Source organism: Sus scrofa, chromosome 1 (genome assembly GCF_000003025.6).
Source record: "Sus scrofa isolate TJ Tabasco breed Duroc chromosome 1, Sscrofa11.1, whole genome shotgun sequence".
Lineage (NCBI taxonomy): Eukaryota > Metazoa > Chordata > Mammalia > Artiodactyla > Suidae > Sus > Sus scrofa.
Genome location: NC_010443.5, coordinates 274234342 through 274261322, shown reverse-complemented (window position 1 = coordinate 274261322; position 26981 = coordinate 274234342). Strand labels below are relative to the sequence as shown.

Here is a 26981-nt window from a genome sequence, read left to right as displayed (position 1 = left end):
ATCTCCTACGACTTTTATTGTTCCTTAGTCCACCAGAGAGTACAAAGGTTCCCTCTTTTTTTTCTTAAAAATGTCTTTTCCGCACACCGTTGCCCTCGGGAACGCTTCCTTCCCACCGGAAACCGGGGTTTCCCTGGATAAGCGCTTCCCATCCGTGCTGACCTTACCGAGGTCCTTTAACAGGAAGAGGATAATTCCTTTAACTATTACCAACATGAACCCCGTCATCTCTCTATAAGGGTGAACACTGATGTGTGTGGGGTTTTTTCTTACCTTTTTAGACACGAAACCACCCACGTGTGAATCCAAACTACGGCATTGCACTTACAACATTCATGGCATAAACTAAACATACGAGTCACCACCTCAAGGGAACGACAGACGGACACTGTACGATCTAGCTACGGGGTACGCGGATTCAAAGGTCTGGGGCTGCCCCCGCCCACGCCACGCGCCGGCCACCGCTCGGCGGGGACAGGGCTCGGGTCCACGGCGACGCGGAGTCTCGGCCCAGTTCCTCTAAGACGCGGTCCCGGGACGGCAGCGGGGATGGGAAGTGAGTCACACGAGCTGACACCGCCCGCGCCGACGCCGAGCGCGGCCCCGGGGGGCTCTCCGTGACACACGACACTCACGTCCCTCGCGCGCGCGCGCGGACCACAATCTACGGACGAGTCCATGCAATCCTAACAGCGGGGTGTTCTCGGCGAGAACTGGCCAACAGTCATCGCCTGACTTCTTGAGTGTGTTCATTGACCAGAAAGGGGACCAGGATGGGGGAGCCGGGGCGCCCCGGGCTGCAGTCCCGGCTGCAAAGACGGGGAGGCTCCTTCCCCCGCGGGCCGCCCTCCGGCTGGAGCGGGAGGGACGCGGGGGCCACGCCGCCCCCGCGACGCCGGAGTCCGGGCTGCTGCTGAGTTTTCCCCACGAGCATCGGCAGTCTCAGGAAGATGCTTCGGGCAGCTGCTTCACGCGTTTCCGGGGCGCCCAGGCCGGGGGGGGCGGGGGCACTACAGCTCGTCCGACCGGATGACGTGGAAGAGCGTGACGTTGTAGAGGACCTGGTGGCCGTTGTTCCAGGCGTAGAGGGCGCGGTCCTTGGGGTTGTAGTCCAGCATGGAGATGTGGGAGTACTTGTTCTGGAAGGGGATGTCGATGTACTCGTAGGTGGAGGCGTTGGTCTGGTAGGCGTAGTGGACCTTGGTGCCGCCCGAGTAGCCGTTGGTGACGTAGAGGGTCCCGCAGATGATGAAGGCCTCGCCGGCGCTGCGCTTGGGGTAGCTCGTGTTCCAGGTCTGCAGCACCTGCAGGGAGACGGGGTCCAGCTTGCTGATGACGATGTTGCCGGCGTTCTGGTTGGTGGCGTAGACGGCCCACAGCCCGTTCTCGTCCACCATGAGGTCGATGTCCGAGTGGCCGCCCCAGGCGTAGTGGTACATGTTGTTGTAGCCGGCGTAGTCCAGGCTGCGCGTCTTGAGGATGCTCTCGGTCTTCAGGTCGAACCGGATGACGATGTGGCTCTGGAACTTGTTGAAGTAGATGGACCCGTTGTAGACCACCTGCCCGGTGCCGGACCAGGGGTGCGGGAGGCGGTGGGACGTGAAGTTGTCCGTGGTCATGAAGTCCAGCATGGACTTGTACTCGCGGACGAAGCGGTTGTTGTGGTAGCCGTCCATGTACCAGACCTGCGGACAGAGCAGCCCCGTGAGCGGTGCAGGGCAGAGGGAGCCGGCCCCGAGGGGAGGGGCTGGCAGGACCGGAGGCGGCCGACTGAACAAGGGCGTCCTTCCTCCCGACCGTCGGGCACCTCGCCCACGGGACGGACGAAAGGAAGCACTGCCTGGAGGAAGGACACTGCCAGGGGGCACTGGGACCCGCAGCCTCGCGCTGGGTGGCGGCGGGGGCCGCCCTCTGCAGGTCCCGCCAGGTGAGCGGCAACCAGAAACACTACATGAGTTTGGGGCACCCCCAGGCTGTGGAGTGTCGCCCGTCTGCTTGCTCCCCGCTCCCCTGGCCAAGGGCACGCTTGGGGGACAGCTGGCACTCCGTCAGCACATACACCGCCCCCAGCAGGACGCTGCTGCAGAGGACACAGCCACCTGGGCCCGGATGAGGACAGGTGCCCAGAGCGCCGGGCGGTCTGCCCTGATGACCGTTGTCGAGGTACCCTGGCAGGACGACGCTGGCAACCAAGTGGGCGAGTGCGTCAGGCCTCTCTTTTGGGCCAGGCGGGCACAGCGGGCCGGACTGAATCACCGGTCGGTGGGGGGGCGTGGGAGGGGCGGAACGTCATTAATCTGACATTTGGGAAGCGTCGCGTGTAATCGCTGTCACGCCCCGTCCAGGGAAAGCCTCTCTCCCTGAGGAATGCAAGCTTCCGGAAGGTCTGATGGCTCCAATCTGCCAAGATAACACCCCCAGTAGAGGCCCCAGTTTGGGGTTACAGGGGAGGAGATTTCCGATTATTGCTTCAATGCCCGCTGACTTGAAAATCGTCTAGACTTTGAACAAAACGCTTTCGTCATTTTCAACCAATATGGGAGCAAATTAGGAAGCGGTGCCATCAGTCAGAGGAAAGTCTGCGGGGCTAATGCCATCCCCAGCGTGTCTGCCTGGCAGCAAGACAGCCGCCAGGGCTCTGCCAGCTGCAGGAGAGAGTGAGGATGTGGGCTTTCCGACGCAGTATTACACATGCGTGAGGAATTAAAAAAAAAAATCGTAGCCTTGTTCCTGAGACATCCACTCAGATGCTTAGAGGCAGATGTGCCTTTTGTTCAACAAGATTTGTTTTTTCTTTTAAATTGGGTCTCGTTTGAGGCTTTTATCCCAGGCTCTGTAATGTGGGTCATGGATTAGACAGAACGGGACAGGCGCAGCGGGGGTGGGCGGTGGGGGCTACGCGGGGCGGCGGGGGGATATGCCGACCTCCCTGGGCCACCTCCTAGACCGGGAGCTCGCTGCTCGCAAGACTTAGCTCAAGCGACGTGCTGCTTTGCACCCTCTCCCGGCCCCTCCCCCACCTCAGCTCCTGGAACAGGTGTCCTTGTCTGCCTCCCCCACGAGTGGGTTTGGATCAGGGGGACCTGGTTCCACGGAGGCTCCCTGGTACCCCCAGGGACCCGGCACCCCTTTCCCCTGGGCAGAGCTGCATGACATCAGCAGCCAGTCGCTAAGACTTTGTGAATAGCATTTTTCTCTAATAAATGGGCAAATCGGACCCAGGGCACAACACTCGGGAAATGCAGTTTGGGAGGGAGAAATCAGCCCAAGATACTAAACGCCTGACAACCAGCTCCTGGCCTGGGCCGGGGGGGTCTGAGCTACCAGTGAGCCCCTCTGTGCACAAGAGACGCAGGTCACGGGAGCCACGAGTGGCCTGTGGCGAGGGCCCCTCGTGGGCAGCGGGCTCCCCTCCTCTGAGTCCACTCCCATCTCACCTCAAATGCCCTACCCTTCCCCCCACCCCCTGTCCATGCCACCCTGTCCACACCCCGAGGCGCAGATGGAAACTTGTCAGCTCCAGGGCGCTGCCCAGAACCCCTGCCTCTCTGCTAAGGCCGGGAACCAGATTTCGCTCCCCCAGAACACGACATGGACCTTGGGGTGTAGCCAGGCATGGGCTGGCTACAGCTTCCAGGAGACTCTACCACACAGCAGGGTTCCTGAGGCGCCCCTTCCAAGTCCCCAACTCAGAGGGGCTCAGAGGCGAGGGTCCCGCCCAGGGTCTCACGGTCCAGTCGGCTGACCAGAAAGTGGGCTGGACCCTGCATTTGCATAGGACACGCCCACGGCCAGCCTTCTCCTGGCCATGTCCCCCCAGGCTCGAGGCCGCCCTCTGATGCCCACTGTCCCCACAGAGCCAGCTCTGTTTCCGGGCACGGACTGAAGGAGAGGGCGACTTTCCACCCACTCGTTCCCAGGCTTGACCACGGTGCCCGTCTCACCCGCCGCCTGGCAGGATGGCCGGAGGGGCCCACGTAGCTGTGTGCCTCCCCCTTTCCAGGTGATGGGAACAGACCCTGCCCCCCAGGTGCTGCCAACCTCGGGGCCATGCCCCATGCGGGTGGCAGCTCCCTGTGCATGACCTCCTGCAGGAAGGACCTCGGGGACCCAGACCAGGGATGGGGAGAGCTGAGGACACGAGGGGGTGAGAAGCCAAGGCGGCCAAGGGAGAAGGGGTGGGGGGGAGGGCCAGAGCTTAAAGCCCCCTCTCCCAACAGAAAGAAGGTCCCTGAGTGAGAGGCTGCTGGTGCCTTTGCTCACGGAGGCTCCTGGGCAGGTCAGAGGCCAGTGTGCCTCCCACCCCAGCAAGCACTCCCCCCTCCATGGGGGCCCCAAAGATAAAAAAAAAAAAAGCCAGCTCAGATTCCCTCTCTCCTTTGCAAATGCTGGGCTTTGGGCGGATGCTGCGGGCAGGCTCCCTGGACCCAGGGCACCTGACACCACCTCCCACGTAAGAAAACCTGGGAGTTCCCACATCTCGACTGCATTTCTGTTCCATGTGGCGGCATTTACCGAGAACGTGGGATTTGCCTAATGGCCCCTGTTATTTTCTTGTGCTTTTCAGCAAAGAGGCCATGTGGGTGCAGGGCAGGGCACGGGGCCCCCACCTTCCACGGTGAGGCAGGGACACGGCTGAGAAAGGTGCAGTGGGGTGGGGGCGCTGGCTGAGCCACTGGCTGTGTCTGGTCTGCTGTGGCAGGACGTGACATCCCCAGCAGGAGGTGACCCCGGGGAGCTGGGGCAAAGGGCAAAGGGCTCCGAAGGGAGCAAGAGGGGTGGGGAGACTCCCCTGGGGAGGAGGGTCCAAAGGGGGCGGGGTCGGCAGCCCCCAGACAGCCCCTGCGACGACGGAGAGACGGCTAGAAGGGGCGCTGGCATTTCCTGAGCCGCGCGGGCTCTGGGCTGACCGCTGACCGCACGGGACAGTGCGGCTGCCCGTTTGGGAGCACTTGCCCTTCGGGAAGCGGGATTCGGAGGATCTGTATACCCCGGGTGGATGGCTGGACACTGTTTAGACGACAGGGAAGGACTTTTAAACATGCAGCTAAGCTCACTGCTGTTTGTGCAATGGCAGGGTTTTTGTGATGAGATGGCCTCCTTGGAACAGGGCCAGAGGCCGGCCGGTCCCCTCACTAAGGACTGATGTGAGCCATCCCGGGACTTCGAGGCCAGTAAGAGGATGGTAAAGCCGGCCCCCAGGAGGGTCACAGTCAGAGGTCTTGGGGTTCTGCACCCGGGAACTGGGTCCCTGGAACACACGTGGTCTCCCAGCAGGGGGGCATAGCCGGGCACGAGGACCGGGCTTCTGGAGCCCTGGGGCCCTCGGAAGCACGTGGCCCGGTCACCGTGGTGAGAAGGCTGCTTCCGGACCGGGTAGAAGACCGCCAGAGCCCAGCACAGAGCCTGGCACACAGCTGGTGCTTAGGGAAAGAGCTGGCTTGGTTCTCACAGCTCCGCACAAAGGCAGGGGGACGCGAAGGCCCCTTCAGGGGCTCCCTGACCAGGGAGCCCAAGGCATTCCCCGACACCCCACCCCACCCTCGCGGGCCCCAACCTCTTCGCTTGTTCCTGGGAGCCTCTGGCCCTGAAGCTGACATTGATTTCTGTTTTTGGAGGGAGTTACTGGTCTCCAGCGTGTGTGATCAAAATGGGTTGGAAGACTGGAAAAGACCAAAAGGAAACAAAGCAGCGCCTTTCCAGACCAACGGTGGGGCCTGCGGACGTGTCCCCTGCAGGCTGCGAGCTGGCAGCTGTGCAGAGCTCCTGGCTTGGGGCAGGGCTGCCAACTGCCCAAAGCTTGGGAGCGGACCCCCACGGCCCCCTGCCGGCCAGCGGCTCCCCTCCCTCCGTGCCCAGGCCCTCCGGCCGCCCTCCGGCTCCGCCCTCCCGCTCCCCCGGCATCCGCCTCGTCCATCACAAGGGCCCCTTTCCCTGAAGGTGATCAAGTCATCAAGCAGAAGAGAGACGTCTAATTTCCAAACGCATCCATCACCGCCTCGCCGCCTCGCAAACCCACATCCACGCGGCCCGGGGGCTTCTGGGAGCCCTGCTGCTTGGTGTCCGAGAAAAGGCAATTTGAAGAGCACTCACGACAACAAAGGGAAGTGACGTTGGATGGGGGACCCAGCGGTGCCTCTGGTGTCGAGTCAGGCGTGGAGGGTCCTCCAGCCTGGGGCTCGTCCCAGCTGTACCAGGCTCAGTGGTTCCAGCTCTCAGGTCCCAGCAGCCTGCTGGGTTTGTGCAGGGGGGCGGGTGGGGTGGGGGCACGAGGCAGGGGGAGGGTAATCGAGAGGGGCCTCAGCTCAGAACATCCACGGCTAATCAATGGCCTGTGGCTAATAAATAAAACCATTGTCCAGCCTTTGCAAGATCTTGGGCGGGTCACGTGGCCCTCCTGAGCCTGGCTTTTCTCATCGGCAGAGCGGAGACCACTGTGACCCGCTGGCTGGAGGGCGGCTGCGGGACCAAAGCAGGACGGGTAGACAGGACACCCCGGAACCCCCCAGGCCCCGCCGTCGCGGTCTGGTTCTCCCAGCCCAGTTACTGTAATTATCACCCATGGCTGCGGCGAGAGCAGGTGCCTGATCAAACGCGGGACAGAGTGGGGCTTTCCACGGGGACAGCACTGAACGGTGGCTGGGGTAACCACGGGCCAGTTCCATTGGAAACTGGCCATGCACTGGTCATTCATGGGCCAATTAAATTGTTAGAAAATGCCCAAGCACCAGCTAGCTGCCACAATTCCGAAAACAAAACAGAAAGGAACTTCAGCCCCCAAATACCTGCCCCTAGCTGTAGCCGGGGTCTGCAGCCTTCTGGACACTGCTGGCAAAACCAGGCACAGGCTCCAGGAAGAAGCTCAGGCCTGCCCGGGGTCGGGGGAGGTGCGGGGGGCCCCCTCCCGCCGGAAGTTGTCGGATAAAGGCAGATGCACAGGCCACTAGACAGCCCGACTCGGTCCCCCCCAGAAGGAGACAGTGTGCCAGAGACAGGTGCCCCTTCCTGTTCTAGACAGAAGCCGTCAGGCTGCCGGAAGGGCGGGAAGGGGTGGGGGAGGTACAGGCCAGAAAGCTCCAGGTCCCTTCCTACTAAAGGTCCTCCAGACGCCGCTCCGGGGATCTCAAATGTCTAAGCTCCTTTCTCATCGGCCGTTTTTAATGTTTATTTTCTAAACGTCCTGCCAGCAAGGGGCTGGAAAAGAAAGGCTCTGGACGGCTGGGTGCCAGCGGTAGGTGGGTGGGTCACCAGGGATGGCGCTGCCCGCCACTCCTCTCTTCCGCTGAGACCCAGAAGCTGGGCGTGTGGCACTCCCCTCTGGTGAAACGCTCCCCAAGGATGCTAGCCAGCCGCCTGTCCCCACACCCCAGAGGGACTCCAACCACAGAACCCAGCGCCCCGCTTCCTCATCCAGATACAACACTCGTCTCTCTCTCTTTCAGAGTTTTTACCCCAGGGGGAAACGTCTAGAAAAAAAAGAACGTGGCTTTTTTCCTAAATCAAAAAAGAACATGCGTTTCCATCAGCCATGAAAGGAATGGCAAATGAAACCCAAATGAGAAGTCATTAAAACAAGAGGGCCTAGCGGCGCGGGGGCAGGGCCGCCAGCCTCTGAAGGCTTCGGCCTAGAGGCGCCTCCGAGCCCCCAGGGAGAGAGCCCTGCCTGCGGGGGCGCGTCGCAGCCCACAGCCCCCATCACTGCCACTGTCCACTGCATGTGGAACCCCGCCCTGGGTCTGTGACTCTGGGTTGGCACAGGAAAATTCAGCCAGGGACCTGGGCCGCTCCCCAAAGTCCCCGGAACACCCCCCAGGGCCACCAAGCTTTGTCCCCCAGGACGGTCCAAACCCGACCCATACCTGGGCCTGAGGAAGAAGGCACTTACCCTGTTGTCACCTTCTGGGGCCAGAGGATCCGTCATCCAAGACCCAAACCTGGAGCCGGACGTCTTGACGGTCACGGGGTCGCTTATGCCCGTCAGCTTGCCACATGCTGGAAGAGAGGGCACGGCACGGAGGTGAGTGTCTTGGCCCGACCCCCACCTCTCCCTCGGCTGCTGCTCCTGCCCTGCTCGTCCCAGGGTACCCCAGCCCCAAAGGCCAGCGAGATCCCCGGGAGTCGGGCCGGGCGGGGAGGGGGTGCCAGAGCTACACCTCCGGGTGTGGGAGGAGCGGGTAGGGGGTCAGCCTCGCCCAGACTCCGTTTCCTCCTCTGGGAATTGGGGGTGTCAGGGGGGAGCAGCAGCAGGTGCACCTCCTAAGGCTGATGGAGAAGGTGCATCTGAAGGCCCAGTGCGGGATGCGAGGCGCCGGGCGAGGCTCGAATGGTTCCAGGAGGGACGAAGAGCAAAAATAAAATAAAAAATGGCGTTCCCACTGTGGCTCAGCGGGAAGGAACCCGACCAGGATCCACGAGGGCTTGGGTTCGATCCCTGGTCTTGATCCGTGGGTGAAGGCTCCAGCATCGCTGTGGCTGTGGTGTAGGCTGGCAGCTGTAGCTCTGGTCCAACCCCTAGCTGGGGAAGCTCCATGTGCCGCAGGTGCAGCCCTAAAAAGACAGTAAAATAAAATAAAATAAAATAAAATAGAAGCGACTAAGGATGGGGGCCTCTCCTCCGCAGGACTCACTACCAGGCGCTCTTCCAACCATTACAACCAGACCAGGAGCACGGCTGCCCCTCCCGCCGGTGGGCCCAGACCTGTGAGCGTCCACCGGGGGCTGCAGGGCTGGGCTTTGAAGGCACTGCCCAACCGGAAGCATGCGGGTGACGCACTGTCCTGCGCACGGATGGTGGATGGAGACTGACGGGGACGCGCTCGGGGCCACTCAGCCTGGATGAAGCGGGAACCCAGCCCTCCTGACTCAGCCTGGCACCTGTCCCACTGCCCCGACAGCCCACAGTGGCCACGGTGCCAAGCGGAAATCCGCTCCTGGGCCACAGGAGCCGATTCGCCCCTCGACGTAGGAATGCGGGACCCGTGTCCTCTGTAACGCCCTCCCTCTCCTCCAGGCCAGGCCTGCGTGTCACTTCCCAGCTCTGCCTGCCCCGCTAAACGGCCACGGTGTCAGCACCGAGTCCGGAGATCGGCCGTTTTCAGAGGATGGCCCATGACAGCCTGGGGACTGCAGTGAACCAGGGTAATCCAGCCTCCGAGGTGGGCCGGACAGGGAGCCGCCCCGGGGAGGGCCACGCCCACCGCGGCCGGGTCTGGGGCCTCCCCCTCCCTCCGAACTTGAAGCAGGCAGGTGCATCTGTCAGGCTCACGGCCCAGCCTGTGAGAGGGACCCTCCCGACCCCAGCCTGGAGCCGGGCGCCGCCTCGGCTCTGTATCATCCAGAAGAGCTGGGATCTGGGCAATCCGAGGCTTGGTGCAGGGTTGGGCGCCGGCTGCGAGCAGAAGAAAGGTGGCTTTACAACCAAGTTCCCATCAAGTCACCCTGCCCTGCTCTAAGGCCCGGCGGCCCCGCTCCCTGGGCCGCTGCCTCTGGCCCAGATTGGAGAAGGAAACACAACTATTTTTACTTGCCCACCCCTTCCCAGTCTGTACTTTGCCTGTTCCCCTTTGAGAAGGAAAGCTATGCTTTCCCGCTGACATGCTGTCCCCTCGTGGCCCGAGGCTTCCTGGCAACCATGGCCTGCAGGGCAGGTAGGTGCGTCTGCAGGTGGGCGGTGGGCACTGCGGAGAGAGGGGCTGTCCCTCCCGTCCACCCCTCCATCTGCAGGAGGACAGAGGGCGCTGGACATTAGCAGCGTCTGCAGCAACCAGGAGTAAGGCAGGAGTCACTGGGTCCTTGGAAATCTCACGAGAACATGCTTGTCCACGAGAGCCCTGTTCTCATCCCACGAGGGTCTTGAGGACTCGGGGTGGGGTTCCCTGGGGGGGGGGTCCGTCTAGAGGAATGTGGGTGGGCGAGAGGCAGGGCACTAGGCTGGTTGCCCCCACACACTCTCATTGTTCCTGTGACCTAGGGGAGCTTTCTGAGTTGCCCCCCTGGAGAGAGCAGACCCCTACCCCCCACTGGTGGGACTGGGAGATGCTAGCAGAGGCTAGCTGGGGACGTGGTCCTGTCTGGAAGAAGTCCCAGGTGCCATGGCCCCAAGGGTGTCATGGATCAGGGGCCCCGGGGTGGGGGGACACTTGCTGTTGCGCTGTCATGGACACACATCCTGGGAGGTGCCCGCCGCACTGAGGCTCTGTCCCAGGCTTCAGCGGCCTCTCTGCCTGGGACGACCTCCCCCAGAGGAAACAGACATCTGTCCCCCACGTCACAGTCAGGAGGCACGCAGACGGCGGGTGGACGGCCCAGCTCGCTCTTCCGTCTGCACCTTCCCTTGGGCTGCCCGCCCCCTGAGAAATGCCGACATCCCCCTCCTCCCCAGCTCCACCCGCCCACCTGTCTCCTGTGCCTGGACCCACACGGATGCCTCTGCTGAGCCTGCTCCTTCTGGGGGCACCCACCCTGCCTCCCTGGGCAGGGATGTGGGGTCCGGGTGTTCCCGGGCAGGACGCTGTTACCCCCACCCCACCCCCCACCCCGAAGTCTCAGCCTGGGGCGGTGTCTGAAAGGAACGACCGACTCATCTCTCGGGAACTGAGGGGTACACCCATCCATGTCCCAGAAACCCCAGTCAGCCCTGTTCTTCTAGGCGTCCAGGAGAGGGAACGGGGGTGCAGGTGGGCGGCCGCTTCCATGCCCGGCATAACGGCACCCACCTCAGCAGTGGCTGTGGGAGTTAAAGCAGTGGGACACCTATCAGAGGAACTGCTCCCTGAGGCCGGCAGCCAGGGATCCAGACAGACCGTGGCCAAGTCCAGGCCCCCGGCTGCCTTGGATGGTACCTGTGTCCGGCTGGCCGCCTGCGGCTGCTGTGAACGGGAGCCCACCTATGGGGGGGCGGGAGGCAGCGTCTGCAGGGGCATCAGCTCCGCCCTGGGGGGAGGTCTCCCAACTCCATGCCCTGAGCTCACTGTGGCTGAGGGTCCAAGCCCCCCCATCCCCAGCCCCTGGGGGAGCCTTAGAATCTTGGATTAGAGGCTGCAGGAGAGGGTCCAGCTGGCCCCGGAGCCCCGCTCTTCAAACTCGTGGCTGTGGACTTGGCGCTCCACTGGGGCTGGAGTCAGGGAGCTATTTTTGGTTCTCCGTCCAGACTGGTTTTGCCAAGACCTCAGGAACTGACAGGATCTAAAAAAGCCCCGAGGCAGAGCCGCGAGGCGGAGTCTTGGCACAATCAGTTCAGGAAAGTGTCCCTCTCTCGTCACGAGTGCTCAGGATTCGTGAGCCTGGGAAAGGGAGGGAGGGGAGGGTGGAGCTCGGGGCCGTGAGCAGGTGCATCTCAGAGGAGGCTGGGCTCCCAGCTCGGAGGGCGGAGGGCCCTGGGCCCTGAAAGCCCAGGATGGGTCTCAGGAGGAGGGGCCGGCCACCTTGCGAGCTGGGAGCTGGGACAAAGCAGGGCCCCTGCAGGTGACTCCATCTTCTTGCCGCTCCTAGAAGGAGGCCTCTCTGAACAGCAGCCCAAATGAGCCCCAAACGGAGACTACACAGGCCCGGGGGTGGGGCAAGGAGTCAGGCCGGAGACCAGAGGACGGGGCGGGGGGCCCCGTAGAAAGCAGACGGGTCCCGGGACCGCCAGGCCTCTGAGGCCATCTCCCAGCTTTTATCCCTCAAAGACTGGAAAGAGAGTTTGCAAAACTGGGAGCGTCAACAGACAAACGTCCCTGCAGATGAAATAACCAGAGGGGGCAGCCTCCCCTGCTCGCAGGCCCAGAGCGGGAGGGGCCCCCCCCCTGGATGCTCTCCTCCACCCCCAGGGCAGGGATGGCGCTGGGAGGCCTCTGCCACAGGCAATTCCAAGCACTGCCCGGAAGGACTCAGGGGGGAACCCCTGCCCGCCCGCCGGACCCCACTGTTGGAGCAGCACTGGGACTTGGTGGGCTAGCCTGTGGACCAAGGCTCCCCAAACCTCATGCTCAACCTTGAGTGCAAATTGGATGATTTATCCACCGTTCTTGGCAGCCACTTGCCCAGCTCCCTCAGGCCCCTGGGGAGGAGGTAAGGGCCCCCTCTCTGTCTCCTTGACCCTAGGAGGCCTTCAGCACCAGAGTCCCAGGATGGTCCAACTAGTGGAAGCCCCCAGGTCAGCTAGTCCCCCGCATCTCACAGACAGGAAAACACCCCAACAGGTGCACGATGCACTCGCTACGAGCAGCATTCCGCATTGGATCCTAAGTCTCTGGCTTCAGCTGGTTTAGCTGCTGGGGCTTCTGACTCCGCAGGCGCTCTGTGGAGTGCCACCGAAGTCCCCTGTCCCAGCGCAGGGCCACGGCGTCCCTGGGCAGCTCCGTCTCCGCCTCCCCTGGGAACAAGAGGAGCCACAGGGGAACCAGTGCTGAGCACCTGCCTCCCTTCCATAGCGTGCCGGAGAGATGCTGAGCCCAGCGTCCTGTTCTAGAATCAGAGTTTCAAACTCAAGTTCTGGCTGGGCCATGAGGAAAAACGTACAATCCCACGGAGAGAGGGATTTAACAACGGAAACCCCAAACCAATGGAACCTCCAGCCCTTGTTCTGGGGTCAGGAGTCATCAACCACATGGATCCGAAGAGAAGGAGAGACCTAATTAAGCGCCTTCGGGGACCTGGAAGGAGAGCCGATTCCCCACTCAAAACCGGGGACCTACAGTCAGACTTCAGACCTGGGGGTGCGGCGGGGGCAGCAGGGAGGGGCTGCGGGCTCTCGCGCTGCATCTCAGAAGTCCTATCTGCCCAGGACAGCATCGGAGCCGGCAGCTGGTTCCCTGTTTCACCCTCCTTGGCAACCTCCGGCGAGGAAACAGGCTGCTGAGATGGTACCTATTTGCAAGGCTAAAATATGACTAAATTAAGCAGCCACAGGATAGCAGTTGGGTCTTTAAGTTACGGAGTTTGGGTGAAAACCAGGAAGAGGGAGAAGCAGCGGCAACAAAATGTACCCACTATCTGCCATCCACCTGCCTACTGGGACCTGCCTGCCAACCTATCGACTTATCAGCTGTCTACCTACTGACCTGCCTCCCTATCCAGCTGTTCTCTTCCTGCCTACCTTCCCTCCTACACCTGTAATCTGTGTACCTACCTGTCTTCTGACCTGCCTACCTATCTACCCACCTAGCCAGCGGTCCCTCTTTCTACCAATCACATCCATCGCCCATTGACTAATGACCTACGTGTCCTACCACCGCCTGCTCTGTGCCGGGCACAGCGCGCAGCCCGTGATACGCGTGGTGACCAGGACTCCGGCGGTGACCCCAGGACATGGGGACTTCTCTACACTTCATCTTACAGACAAAGAGGCATCTGAAATGCCAAGCGGTCAGGCCGTGCGAGAGCCACCTGGCCGCCGAGGGGCACTTACTGCTTTAGGATCCTGCCTGCCCCGGGCGGGGGTTCTCAGTTTGGGGTTTGCTGAAATCGCCAAGGATAAAGACAGACCCGGAACTCCACCCCCCGCAGACTCAGCGGCCCGCCTACCGGTCAAGGTCTTTCTGAAGAAGGACTTCTGCGGAGAGGTGAGGCCACACAGGACCCTAGGGTGGAGAACAGAGCCCCGGGGGCTCTTCATCCTCTCTTTACTCCCAAGGCGACTATTTCAGTGGCCGGAGGGTAACCACGGAAAGCCCCAGACTGTGCACCTTAAGGGAAATTCACCCAGCGGCTAAAACAGGCTGAGTTCGCAGGGGAAGGCGGCTTGCCTGGGGTGGGGGCAGCACCCTCTGGGAAAGGCCCTGAGCTTCTCATTGGTTGTGAGGCTTCACTCTGAATTTCCATTTTTGCCCCTTGATCTGCTCCTTGGAAGATGTGGAGGCTTCAGCTTGGTTGCGCACTGGTCTGTCTACACAGTCTGTCTACCAGCGAGGGGAAAACGCTGTTGCGGGGAAATAAAGCACGAAGAAAACCCCCACCTCCCAATGCTCCAGGGGCTGAGAGCGCCCTCCAGCGGGAGTGTTTGGAGGGTCTGGAGAGAGGCGATGGGGGCTTGGGGTCTTTATGGGAAACCCAAACCCAGAGACAGCACCCAATGGAAGTAATCGCACAGCGCCACCACCACCGACAAGCCCAAGACCCAGGAACACTTCCGACAGCCCTGCCGACCCCGGGAATGCCGAAATGGGACGGGCTGGTAGAGACGGCCAGCCCAGGCCCTCCCGGGATCGTCCCCGGTCACCAGCCCCGGACACACCAGGACCTGGGCGCCATGAAGCACACATGAAAAACCACAGCAGGTGGTCCCTCATGCGACGTGGCCTGAGTGTACGTGTGACCACGGAGTCATTCTTACTCCCAACACAGCTCACATCCTTTCCCGGGTCGGGAGGATTTTCTAGGGCACCTAGAACAGCCCGAAAATAACCTAGACAAGCAAAAAGGTTGGCTGGCTCGACCTCCTCGCCCTTTGAACGTTCTCTCTCTTCCACCCAAGAGCACTGGGGAGCTTTAAAAGTATTTGTTCTTTGGGGAGGTTTTAAGTTTATAATAAGGTATTCGTAGTGAGGGAGAGTGGGGGGGGGGAATAAAAGGGGAATCTAGTGCGAATATCAGATAAAACCCAAGGGGAGCTTCTTCCTCAAAGCAGAATTCTCCCAAACGCTACCCAATCAGTTACTCGGAAAAGTATAATTATGCACACCAACCACGTTTGTGTTGATGAGAAGAGCCAGCAAATCTTTCCTAAGAAAACCCACACGTGGAATCGGGGTTTTAAAATGCACCATTTAAAAGTGGGCTCGACGCTGACACGCGAAGACTGGTTAAAGCAACTAATGAGCACTTTGAGAAGGCGAAGGGGCGTCAAGCACCAATGAGACTCAGAAGGAACCGGCTCCCAGGCCCGCCCCTTCCAGGCGCCCGGGGGGTGCCCCCTCATTTGTGTGAATGGGATTGGATTTTCTGCACCAGTCAGTATCTCGGGGGGCTTCCTCGGCCCCTACTCTCGAGCTGGCGGGGATCTGAGATGTGTGTTTCCATCCCTGTGAAACGTGTCTTGAAAACTCACCCCAACACACACGCACACGCACATGCACAGGCACAGGCACACACGCACGCACGCGTTCTGAGGATGGCATGTCACGTCTAACGTGGTTCTAGTCCCTTCCAGATGTGCCGCTCAGTGAGGGCGGAGAGCTGGCCTCTGCGCAGGGTCCCGGAAGGCCCTAGGGCGGGTGCTGCCTGCACTGGGCTGTCCCTCCAGATGGTCCTACCCAGGAGCCCTGGTCCAGCCGTCGGCTCGGCTCCCTGAAGCCAGGCGGGCACTGTCCACTTCAGCACCACTCCCTAAGCCTGTGCGCGCTGAGCGAGCGGGAGGTGCAGCGCCCGCCCGCCCGCCGGGTTCTGGGCCTACCTAGTTTTTGCATGCATGCACGGAGCCTCTCTTCAAGATTGGACACTCTGTTCTGAAGCTCGTCGTAGTCATGGGCGCCAATCTCCTCTTGCAGCTCGTTAAGTACTGACGTCAGATTCTGGGCCTCCTCCTTAAACTGCAATACCAATTTGGCATCGGCCTTGTACTCTTCCAACACAGGGATCAAAGGCCTAAGTTCATCCATTTTCGCTTTTATCGCCTGCAAGGTTAAAATAAGCTGGGTTCAGTGCGATGCGTGCAAAAACTCGTAACACCCTGCCTTGGCCTGGCTTCTCCCTAGGTGAGGAAGTGTGTGCGCTCCCCCTTTATTTAGAGATGGATTGATTCTGGTCCAAAGGAGTTAAAAGAGCGTATTAAACAGTCTCCAGAACACCAACATATTTGGGAAAGGTCTTTATTGTCAGTTTAGAAGGCAACATCTTACGGTTACATGCGTTAAGTCACAGACACAAAGTTTCTTTTTTGTTTGCTTTGTTTTTCTGTTTCAAAAAATGCATTGACAAGGGTTCAACTTATTCATGAAATGCATCTACAGTCGCATGCAAAAGAGGTCCTGGGTGTGGTCAAGGTTCCTTGGGGCTATGGTGCTAAGTGTTGGGAAATCAGAGTAAAAATGCAAGGTGCAAAATAGCTCTCTGGCCTCTGTCAGGCTTACATGGGAGTGAGCTGCCTCTTCAGTCACTGCAGCATTGAAAAAACTCTCTTTTAAGTTAGCCCTGCAAGCAAGAAAATGAAAACTGTTGAACGACTACCTCACTAGCCTGCCTGGAACAGACAGCCACTAACAGACAAATAGTCCCACAGTCACTTGGAAAAAAAAAATCGCACGTCGAGGCTAGAGTTGGTCCCAATGAATTGCTTTAAGGGCAATTTATTGCCCTCGTAGCCATTTCTGCCGGAGGGCCCAATGCAGTTAAAGTGTGGGCAAGGGCTGGCTGCTACTCTGACCCCGAGCCACAGTGGCACAGAGATGGAACTGGGAGAGAGGCCTGCGCCGACAGTGCCTGCAGGGATGAGCTGGCCCTCAGGGATGAGCTGGCCCTCGACTGCGGAAGACACCCCGGGCTTGAGAGGAATCTGATTCTGGCCCAGAAAAGGGCTGGCCTCACCAGGAGAGACACAGGCTCTTGCTGGTCGGGCAGGTCAAAATCTCTCTCCTGGATGACTCATGATGACATGTCACAAGCACGCACATGTCCTCCTGTGTCCACCAGGAGCCATCAGCTCATTTCTCCTCAAGAGGATCTAGGGGCTGTTATTCTCCTTATCATAGAGATTTATAACTTCATCAGCCTGCCATTTCGTCTATGTAGTGTATTGCTTTTAAAAGCGAACCAGCAGGAGCGAGCGAGCGCAGGAAAGGACGGCATTAGCATAAAAGGACAGGAAGCCAGCATCAGCAGTTTCCCCCTCCGGCCAGCAAATGACCCATTCATTTGCATCTGGGCTAGATTTCTCATTAACATGCATGTATACCTTAATTAAGGTGCATATAATTTGTCGGTTTAACCATGTTGAAGCCAAGTAAACTCTAGGTGTTTAGACACACATTTGTACATATGCATACATAATTTCAGGTCAAACCAACCCCGGCTTTCATGTCCAGAGTTACACGGAGGAAAGGAATTTACTGGGAAGGAAGAAACACACTCTCTCCCTCTCTCTCTCCCTCTCTCTCTGTCTCTCTCTCGCTCGCCTACCAGTGTACAGTGTGACCTGTCACAGATAAATCAGGTCAGATGTGACGAAGAGCCCCGAGTGAGCCCTGCTCAGAAATGGCTCTAATCAATTTAGCTAATCCTTGGCTAATGTGATTCACCTGCAGCTGTGGATTGGCAAGAACCAATCGCGTCCCTGGCCCCAGCTAATCTGTGACTTGGCTGGACAAGTCGGGACCTGGGACCCTGGCCTTGGAAGCTAATAGGTGTGAAAACTGCACCTCAGTTCTGCCCCTTTCAAGGTGAATTTTGCCAAACCAGGGCGAGGGCAGGTGGCCTCTCAATTTCCCAGGACAGGTGCCATTTGCAAGGTAAAGAGGGATCCTTGCTGGGCGCCTCCCAGGCCTCTAATTGCTGTTCTGGAGGGACAGGGGTGAGCAGGAAGGGAGGCCCACCCAGTCTCAGAAGAGGGGGGGCAGGAAAAGGGGGAGGAGGTGGAGGGGGAAGAGGAGGGTAGAGGGTGGGGGACGGGAGGGCAAAGAAGGGGAAGGGAGGGAGTGGGGGAGGGGAGGAGGAGGGGGAGGGGCACACCTACCTTGAACTGCCTGGCCAGGTGTTGCTTATGACTCTCCTCCACCTGTTTGAACTTGGACTCCAGGCCTTTCATCTGGTTCTCCATCTTCTCCACGTACTGCAAGTCTCTCTGGGTCCGCCTGTCCAGGACCTCTATGGATTGGGACATGTTTTGCACCTGCCAAAAATGCAACAGGTTCAGGGAAGGAGCTGCGGCAGGTGCCGGAAGCCCTTATCTATCGCCTAACAGGAGACGCCAACGTCAGCCAGCCCACTGGGAGACAGAAGCGGCCCGTGCGTGACTTCCTAGTTCACCAGGGTATCAGGGATTGCTGTGACCGAGGACGCCCCAAACAGAGCATACTGGTTTGGTCAACACGTCCTCTGCCATCTTCCAGGACCTGTTCTTACAGGCAGGGGGGCAGGGACCTCTGCGGCCCCACTGGTCAGAGCTCCAGGCAATGGTTTGGGGAGATGTGGGGGGGCAGTTGGTTGTTTCTGGTCTCTTTATCCTGCAGGCTGAACTCACTCAGGCAGGCATATAATACCAACAAAGACGAACAGCACTGCCGGGCGCCCCACCCCCAGGGCCAGCTTCTCTCTCCCGAGTTCACTGGGTGTCCCGCAGAGAGGGCTGATGGCACAAGCACGGGACCAGGCTCCTGGAGCCTGCATCTTGTGCGCCACCCCTCACACCCCCCAGCATCATCGGTAGATGACTACGCTGCAAACAGGTCCGTTCAGAGCGGAGTCAGGAATCAATCACCCCGCAGATGAAGAATCGCTGTTGTACATCTCTGCAGGCAGATCTGAATTGAGTCTCGCCTCAAGATGAAACTTTAATATTCAACAGGGTTCCAGAGCGCTTCAAGGAAAAGCGGTTGCAGTGCAGCCACCTGCCAGCGCATTTTATTTTCGGGAAACTGGCTTGTGCTTCTGGGCAGATGCCTTTGCGGTGGGGGATGGGGGCGGAAGGAGGCTTGGGGTCCCTGCATTCATTTTGTCAGAATCGAACCAGTTCCTGGGGGCGGGGGGTGGGCCTCCTTAGCTGCAGACCTTCGTTTGCTGCTGTTTTGTTGAATTTGCAAATCCCCTCCCTTCTAGGAACAAGATGGTCTGGGTACAGGCTTAGCTTTGCCTGGTCGGTGAGAGACGCGGTGATGGCGTGGTCTGCGTTCTCCTGGTGGCTGCTCCGCCCCGCAGGTAAAACAAAGTAAAAGAGAGAGAGACCCAACGGAGAAAACCTGATGCCACTCATCTCGGCGCCTAAAAATGCCTGGGATTTCATGGCTTGTTGTTTGCAAGGAACACACACCGTACGTCTTCCACTGTCCGTTTAAAGATTCGGGTTTGTAAGCTGCAGTAGGACGTGGGTGACTCCGGCTCTCTGAGCTTTTCTTTTCCTGTCTTTCATGGGAAACAACTCTATTCACTCTATTACCTCAGGTTCCCTGTTCCCCCTCAAATATTTGTCTCTGTCACTCTCAGGAGCTGCAGACTTCTTTAGAGCAAAGTCCTGTTTCCTTTATTCTGCCAGGCCCAGCCCACATGCCACCTCCTCCAGGGAGGCCTCCCATCGATGAGCCAAGCCGGAAGTGGCCGTGCACCACTTGGAAACACCATCCCGTGGTGGGCACCACGCCTGCACAGCGGTAACCCACACGCCTGTCCCAGCCAACTTGCTGGACCATGGAGGAGGCGGAGGCCCTGGCGTAGCCATATGGCTGGCTGGCGGGAGGAGGTGGCTGGCTGGCGGGAGGTGGGGGCCCGAGGGCGGCTCCAGTCAAGACCCCTCCCCGCTCCTGAGGGGATTCCTGATGTCGCAGCAAAACCCACAGGGCTGCAGACCAAAACTTGCTGAGCGGCAGCTGCTGAAGCCACGTAGGCTGCAGCCCCGTTCCCCTGATGGGGGCCCCACACTGCACTCTGGGCTGTTCATCTGCCTGAGGAAGAGTGCTTTTCCCAAATTAAAAAAAAAAAATTTCACTCAATTTGAAGTGGAGAAAACAAATGCTGAAGATGCCAAGCTACTCAGTTGCCTTGAAACACGATACGCTCCGCTCCTACAGTCCTTCCGCATCCCCTTTGCAGCCAATCAGAAACCAGCTCGTTCAGCCCCAGGCAGCAACCACTCTCAGCATCTTCTCAGGTCCTGGTCCAGAGGCCCTTCCTCTGAGCCCGTCCATTTTCCCACCTGTAGCATGAGTTCCTGAGAAGCCAACGGAGGGGCCAAGGTCACACAGCCCCCAAAGACACGGTCCGCCCCCGGCCCCACCCAGGCGGCCGCAGGTGCAGGGGAGGGCGTCAGTAGCCTGCAGAAGACACCCTGGCCTGGGGGAACCTCTGACCTCTAATGTTTACGGACCATCTGTGTTCTAGGCACTGTGCTCAGCCCACATTATCTCGTTTGTTGTTTTTTTAAGAAAGGAAACTGGTAACAATTTCCACAACTGGTCATATGGTCATAGCTGATCCATGAGTTACACCTTTTGTCCTCAGCAAGCACCCCAGCTGACTGCTTTATCTAGGGGGTGACCCCAGCCTTTCTTTCTTTTTCTTCTTTTGTCTTTTTAGGGCCGCACTCGCAGCACATGGAGGTTCCCAGGCGAGGGGTCCAATCGGAGCTGCAGCTGCCAGTCGGCACCACAGCCACAGCCACGCCAGATCGAGCTGCATCTTCGACCTACACCACAGCTCAAGGCAACGCCGGATCCTTAACCCACTGAGCGAGGCCAGGGATGAACCCGCATCCTCATGGATCCTAGTTGGGTCGTTAACTGCTGAGCCACGATGGGAACTCCTTTATTTCTGAACGCCTGGCTGTTGGCAGTGCTGCCTGCCACTGCCTCTAGTTCTGGGGCCTGGTGCTGCTAAGAGATGCCCTGGATCTTCCTGGCTCCACTGTATAGAACCGGTCCAGTCAGGTCGGCCCCAGAACAGGTCCTGGGATGACAACCCGGGCGGATGCTTCCGATCTCCTTTGATCCTTACCGACCCCTGGGAGGTGGATGCTATTTCCAGTCCCATTTTACACACCAGGAGACCACGGCTCAGAGAAGTTCAGTGATCTGGCCACCGTCACACAGCAGCCAGCCACCACACTTTCAAACGCTGGGCCGTGTGCTTCATCAAAGAACAGAACGCGAGGCCCCCTGCCTGCCTTTGGCCAACTCTGGTTCCTGAGCCCTACCTGGGGTGGCGGGGGGAGCTCTCAGGACACACTGGTGCCAGGCTCCTCCCACGGCCGGATTTGGGATCCAAGGCTGACTCTGGAAGCTCTCAGGTGGGTTTTAACGACACTACGCCAGGCTGGAGAAACACACACAGCCGGGCCCCCGGTGCTCGGACAGCCCCCCTGAAGAACAGAGGGGGTGGGGAGGGGCGGGGCGGGGGAGGGGACGGAGGGACACAGCCCTGCCCCCTCCTGGCGCAGGGAGCCAGCCGGGTCCACAACAAAGGGCTTCTGCTCTGAGAACACAGCGCCCGCAGGGTGTAAAATAGGGCTTTAAATTTTTAAGCAGTAAGGCTGTGACGCACAGGCAGGAAGGAGGGCTCCCGGGGGCTCCCAGAGCTTCTGGAACCCTCCCAGCACCTCCTCCCAAGGGCTCGAGGGGGGGCCCCCCAGCAGCCCGAGGCCCCTCTGCGCTCTGCCTCCCTCCTCTACCATAATGAATAATTAAAGGCCCAATTAGGCTTTGGTCTAATTTGGTGTTAATAAATGTTGGTGAAGCCCGTTACGTGCATTTGTCTTGAATTCTTTTCCAGGGATTTACTGGGGTGGCTGAAGGCCGGAGAACAAAGAACACACAGGCCCTCGGAGGGGAGCCGGAGGCTCAAGCTCCTCCAAGCCCTTCTCCTGCCAGGGAACCAGAGTCCCTGCCCAGCTGCTTCCAGAGGGCAGAGCATTTGTGTGCCTGTGTGTGTATCAACGAGCATCTGTCTGTGTGTGTGGTGTAGGGACTGCGTCTGTGTAATGAGTATTTGTGTGTGTTGTGTGCGTGGCGTATGCACATGTGTGCGGTGTGTGCAATACATGTGCGGTGGGAATACGTGTCTGTGTGCAAATGTGTGTTTGTGGGTGGTGTATGTGCGATGTGAGTGCTGTGTGTGTGCGCTGTGTGTGTGTGTGGTGTATACGTGGTGCGTGTGCATGCAGCGTGGTACGTGTGGGGTGTGGGGGTGGCTGTGAGTGTGTGTGTTTGCAGGTGGTGTGTGTGTGGTGTCTGTGGGCACGCGTGCACGTGAGCACTCGTGTGGGGTGAGTGTGCGCGGCGCCGGCTCTCAGGATGCAGAGGATCTGGATATAAGCGGCCCCTCCCTGGGGGGGAGGTGAGGGGGCAGAAGGACCACCCACTTCTCCTCCCCTCAGTAATCCCCCCCCTGCCCTGGCCCCGGCCCCCGGCTGGCTCTCAGGTTATCTGAGACTCAGGGTTCCCTAGTGGAATGTTCCAGGAAGCCAGCTGGCTGTGGCGTGGAGCACCAGCCTCCCCGGGGGTGGAGGGGGCAAGCCAGGAGGAAGGCGGGCCGGGCTTGCGAGCTGACGCCCCGCGCCCAGCTGTCTGGCTGGGGCCAGCTGGTCTCTCTCCCTGGGCCCAGACTCCCACTTTTTGAAATGGGGTGAACATCTTAAAACCTTCACCTGGATCTTGTGAAAATCAAGTGAAATAACAGATTCAAAATGCACCTGCAAAGCACACGTGCTATTCCCAGGTGTTTACACAGGCGGCAATTTTCTCTGCTTTGCACCTAGAAGGCAGCCACCGGGATGGACGTCCGGCTTGGCTGTCCCTAGGTCCTTCCACTCACAGGCATCTGGGCTCCAGCTCTGAGCCCGGGAACCACAGACTGTGGGTGGGACCTGGAGATGGGGGGGGGGAGCCCTGCACGTCTCCCAGGCTACGCCCAAGGGGTCTCCTCCTGGGCAGCCCGCGGGGGGCTCCATCCAGCCTCCTTCACAAATATTCCCAGTGGGACAGGCAGGGAAGAGTGAGGCCCTGGAGCCAGGATGGGCCCTGCAGGCCAGCCACGCCTCACTGCTGGCACGGGCACACACGGGCACGCACACACAGGCACATACAGCCAGCAAAGACTCACCTTCTCCAGCAGCTGCCTCAGCTGTTTCGTGCGGGCATCCCGTGAGCACATGGTCTGCTGGGGGGCGACCACCGTGCAGATACACCTGCCCTCGCTGTCCTGGGCAGAGCTGTACACCTGCCAGCTCTCCTCAGGGTTGGTGGGCAGCACCTAGAGGGGCAGATGGGGCGAGGGAGAGGGAGGGAGAGAAAGTGAGGGCACAAGAGAGCTTGGGGATGACTGTCCCCGTCCAACCCCCCGGGAAAGAATCAGTCCAAAGGCATCGGCCACGCGGGAGGAACACAGCCATCTCGCATCAGGATCCCCAGGGCTGGAGGGGAGTCAAATCATCATGACTCTTTCCAAAATGTTTTTAATTCAAGGGTTGTTTTTTTTTTTTTTTTTTTTGAAATCTAAGCGATGCCTGGAGTCTGGGCATCTGACCCAATTGCTACGTTAGGTGGAAGGGCGGGGTGGCCAGAGGCTGCGAGCTGGCTGAGGAGCAGGGCAGGAAAACAAGTGGCTGGTTGACTCACAGCGGGCACGTAATTTAGAAATCAGATCTCCGCCCCGTAAGGCGAGCAGGGAGGCTCGCGCAGCCTCGCTCCGCCGCTCCCTGAAGCTGGAGATGAAGCACCCGCGGCAAGAGCCGGCATCCAGCAGCAGCCTATTAGCCCAGAGCCGCAACGACCCCAAGCCCCGGCAATGTGCCTGCTGGCAGCCTGGCGAAAGCTGCCCGAGAAGCCGCCAGGCTTCCAACTCGCGCAGGCTGCCACCCACGAGCCATTTGGCGGATGCCACCAGTAACTCAGTCCTGAGGTGTGCAGGGGTCACACCCAACCTCAGTCCTGAGGTGTGCCCATCACGAAACCTCAGCTGGGCATGGCTGCTGACATGGGGATATGGCTGGTGTCACCTTGCAGCCCAGCTCAGGTGGTCTGGACCACCAGGTACACGCGGCAGACACGATGGCCCGAAACACTCCCTGAGCACAGACTCTGCAGCCTGCCCAGGGGCCTCAGGTCACCTCCCTGCTATTTTTAGTGTGGAGATGGGGAGAAGTTAGGCGCAGGGAGTCCATAGGAGACGCATTTCATTTCATTCATTTCCAACCCCAGGAGCTCAGGACCCAGAGCAGAAACAAAGTCGTTTGGAAGAAAACGCTGCATGCAGTTCTTGAAAGAGCAGGTGCCGGAGGGATGAAGGTCTCAGGAAGGGCCACCAGGATGCCTCCTCCCGGAGCGCCGCGCCCTTGACCGCCAAAACCCAGTGGGAAGCTGCGTGTCCTTCACCTCTCCTTTTAGCCAAGAGGGAGCCCGCCTGGGGCTCGCCCCTTCCGCCCCCACCCGCCCTGCCACCGAGGGGGGTGGCTCCAGCCTCCACCTAGGTCCGCGCAGCCCAGCGGAGGCCCTGGCTCTTGCCCCCTCCCCTAAGGCTTGGAGAGGGAGGAGAAGCATTAGGGGGATAGAGTGGGAGGGGGCGCAGAAGGTGAGGGGCGAGCTGCACAGCTGTGCCTCCCCGGCCCCGCCCGAGCCTCTGCACCCTGGCGGGCCGCGGACCGGTGGCCCTCGGCAAGGGGATGGGGCGGGAAAGGCGCTCAGGGACTTTGAGGGCAGGAGCTCCCGCGCGCCGGGGCCCCACTCCTGCCGGTCCAGTCGCCTTTTGCAAAGTAGGGCGGGCTCACTTCCGAGCCCAGGCTGGACCCAGCGACACTGGGGCGGACGGCGTCTCCACCCCTTACCTGCCGAGTGACCTTGGGTAAGTCCCCAAGACCCCTGCCTCAGCTTCCTCACCCCATCAACGGGGGCTTGCTAGCTGAATGAGGACTCCGAGCCTCGGCGTCCCTGGCAGGCTCCCTGGCCCCGACAGGGCACCCGGCAGAGGCAGGAAGCATCGCCTGGAGGGGACCTCGACCCGAGGAGAGGAGGGCGCTGGGGCCGGAGGGAGCAGGGTCGCCGCCGCAGCGCGCAGGAGCCACCGCGGGTCCCCCCGCGCGTGCCCTTGCCCTGCGCCCTGCTCCCCGCGCGGCGCGCGCCCGGGGCTGGGGACCGGGAGGGGGCGGGGAGGAGGCCCCGCCAGGGCGGGCGGCGGGCGCACTTACGCCGGTGCTGCGGTCCAGCGTCCCGCCGCTGGCCGCCGAGAGCTTGGTGGTGTTGAGGCCCACCAGCGAGGGCAGCGTCTGGGACATCCAGTTGGTGATCATGGCCATGGTGCTGAGCACAACCCCGATCTTGAGCAGCGGCACCGACATCGCGCCTCGAGTGCCTCCTGCGCCCGCGCCGCGCCGGCGCCGGCTCCGCGCCCCGGGCAGCCTTCAGGCGGCGGGCACCGCGGCGGGCAGGGGCGCCCGGCCGTGTCCCCGCGCCCCCTCGGCCCGCCGCCGCCCGCCCGCCGCCGCCGCCGCCCCGCGCGTCCCGGCCATGGTCGCGCCGCCCCGGGCGCCCGGGAGAGTGGCCGCCCCGCCGCTGGCCCCCGTCCGCTGCCGCCCGCCGCCGGGAAGGGCCGCCGGCTCCGGCTCCGGCTCCGGCTCTGAGCGCCGCGCTGGCTGCGCGCGCGGGGGCCGCGGCCGGGAGGCGGGGACACTGCCGGGCGGCGGCCGACGCAATCTGCCCAGGAAATGGGTGGATTTTTCCTCTCCACTCCGGCTCCCCGCCGCCCCCTGGCTGCTGCCGGCGACGTCTGCAGAGCCCTGCCGCCGAGGAGTTGGGAGGGGGTGACCCGGGAAGAAAGACAGACCACCGCCCCTCAACTCATCAAAATCCGCCCGCGCAGATGGCAGCGGCCTTAGCGCACCAGCTGGCCGCTGCCCTCCCACCCTCAAGGCCGCCAGCGAGCCAGGGCGGGCGCCCCTCTGAGACCCCACAGGGCTCGCTTCGTGGCTGCTGAGGACCTATCCTGCGGTGGCTCCTCGCTCCTGACAGCCGGGCAGCGCCCTGAAACCCAGCCTGGAAGGCGAGCTGGAGCCCAGCTCCAAAAGCAGCCCCTGGGGGGCTCTCCAGCTCCAGGGTTGCGGGAGGGGGTCAGGGAGAGGGAAAAGGCCCTTCAGGGAGCCGGGGACAGCCAGGAGCCCCTGGGTCTTTGCTGGCAGTGGAAGCACTGCCCAGTGCGGGCTCCTGGGTGCAGACCTGCTGGAGTGGTGCAGGAGCTGGGTCTGGGTTTGGGGTTCCCACCTGCCGGCAGGATTGCTAAAGCGGCCACACCCAGGACAAGAGTGGTGCAGGTGGGGCCCAGGTCAGGGACCTGGGGTCTGTGGCTGGGGAGCAGGGGTGAGTGTCCTCCGGCTCCCGCGGGGGCTCCTGGTGCCCAGGCAGAGAGCTAGCGCGGGCTGGCACGAGCCCCCAGCCCTGGACAGCATCAGCGCCAGGACACGTGTGAGTCTCTTGGAAGTGCAGGCCTGACTGGGTCAAACCCCTTGATAGGGTTTTAGAATGTGCAGGAGGCTCTTCTCACGGGAGATGGAAGATGCACGTCCTCCAGGCCCCCGTTAAACCTTCCCAGCCATTTGGGGAGTAGAGAACCCCCACCTCACTCACTGCCCTCTTCTCTGCCTGGGAGAAAATTCATCTCCCTTCCCGGATGGGGACTGAGGGTGGACGTCAGCACGAAGGAGCTAGCCTTCCTCCGGTCAAGCTGGACCGCACCTTCCAGGGCTCCTCTCTCTGCTCGGGTCCCTCTGTAGAGGGGACTCAATCACGGCCAGGGTGGTCCTGGCCTGAGCCTTGGGGGTGAGACCTTTGAGCTGAAGGGTCCCCCAGATTTGTTTTCCTGGCTAATGCACAGGATCTGGGGCAGCGGCTGGGCTGGAAGCAGCGAATTCCAACGGTTGGGGAAGCGCGCCACCTCCCAGCGCGAGCGGGTACTGCAGGCTCTGCTGGGTCCACGCTGAGTGCAGGTGCTGGGGCGGCAGTCACCCCAGCTCCGCCTCCTTTCTCTTTCAACGACCCTCTAACACAGATTTAGGGCCGAAAGCTGTGCCAACCCAAATCACTCACACCTGCTTCGCACCGCAGAAGGACACTGACCACTTATTTGTTGGACCAACTGTATAGAGCAGATTCCCGGGCACCGTGCAAACGAAAACTTAGCTACCACCAACTGAGTACATGCATTGCCAAGAAAGGCATCTCAGAGTGGTCACTCCGTGGGCAGACTCTGGGGCCAGACAGCCCGGGATTGAGCCCTGCTTCTGCCGCTTATTGGTTGTGAGGTCCTGGCGGAGGCAATTAGCCCTCCTGTGCCTCGGTTTCCCCATCTGTAAAATGCATTTCATAAGAGCAGCCGTT

At 60.7% G+C, this 26981-nt stretch overlaps 1 protein-coding gene across 1 annotated transcript; it reads right to left on the bottom strand.

Moving 5' to 3' along the window:
* OLFM1 (olfactomedin 1) lies at positions 1-25082 on the bottom strand. The gene is made up of 6 exons (XM_021071662.1): positions 24800-25082; positions 22720-22869; positions 17648-17803; positions 15374-15593; positions 7886-7992; positions 1-1685 (listed from the first exon to the last, which is right to left on the bottom strand). Exons 1-6 carry the CDS (start codon positions 24947-24949, stop codon positions 1011-1013), a joined length of 1458 nt encoding a protein of 485 aa, XP_020927321.1. The 5' UTR covers positions 24950-25082; the 3' UTR covers positions 1-1010.

Bases quoted from the DNA above. Each gene is read 5' to 3' on its own strand.
- OLFM1 (XM_021071662.1), bottom strand. From the start codon at position 24,949: ATGTCGGTGCCGCTGCTCAAGATCGGGGTTGTGCTCAGCACCATGGCC. The intron at 22,870-24,799 runs GTAAGTGCGCCC...CTGCCCCTCTAG, and splicing joins CGCTGGACCGCAGCACCGGC to GTGCTGCCCACCAACCCTGA. The intron at 1,686-7,885 runs GTAAGTGCCTTC...CTCTGTCCGCAG, and splicing joins CCCCAGAAGGTGACAACAGG to GTCTGGTACATGGACGGCTA.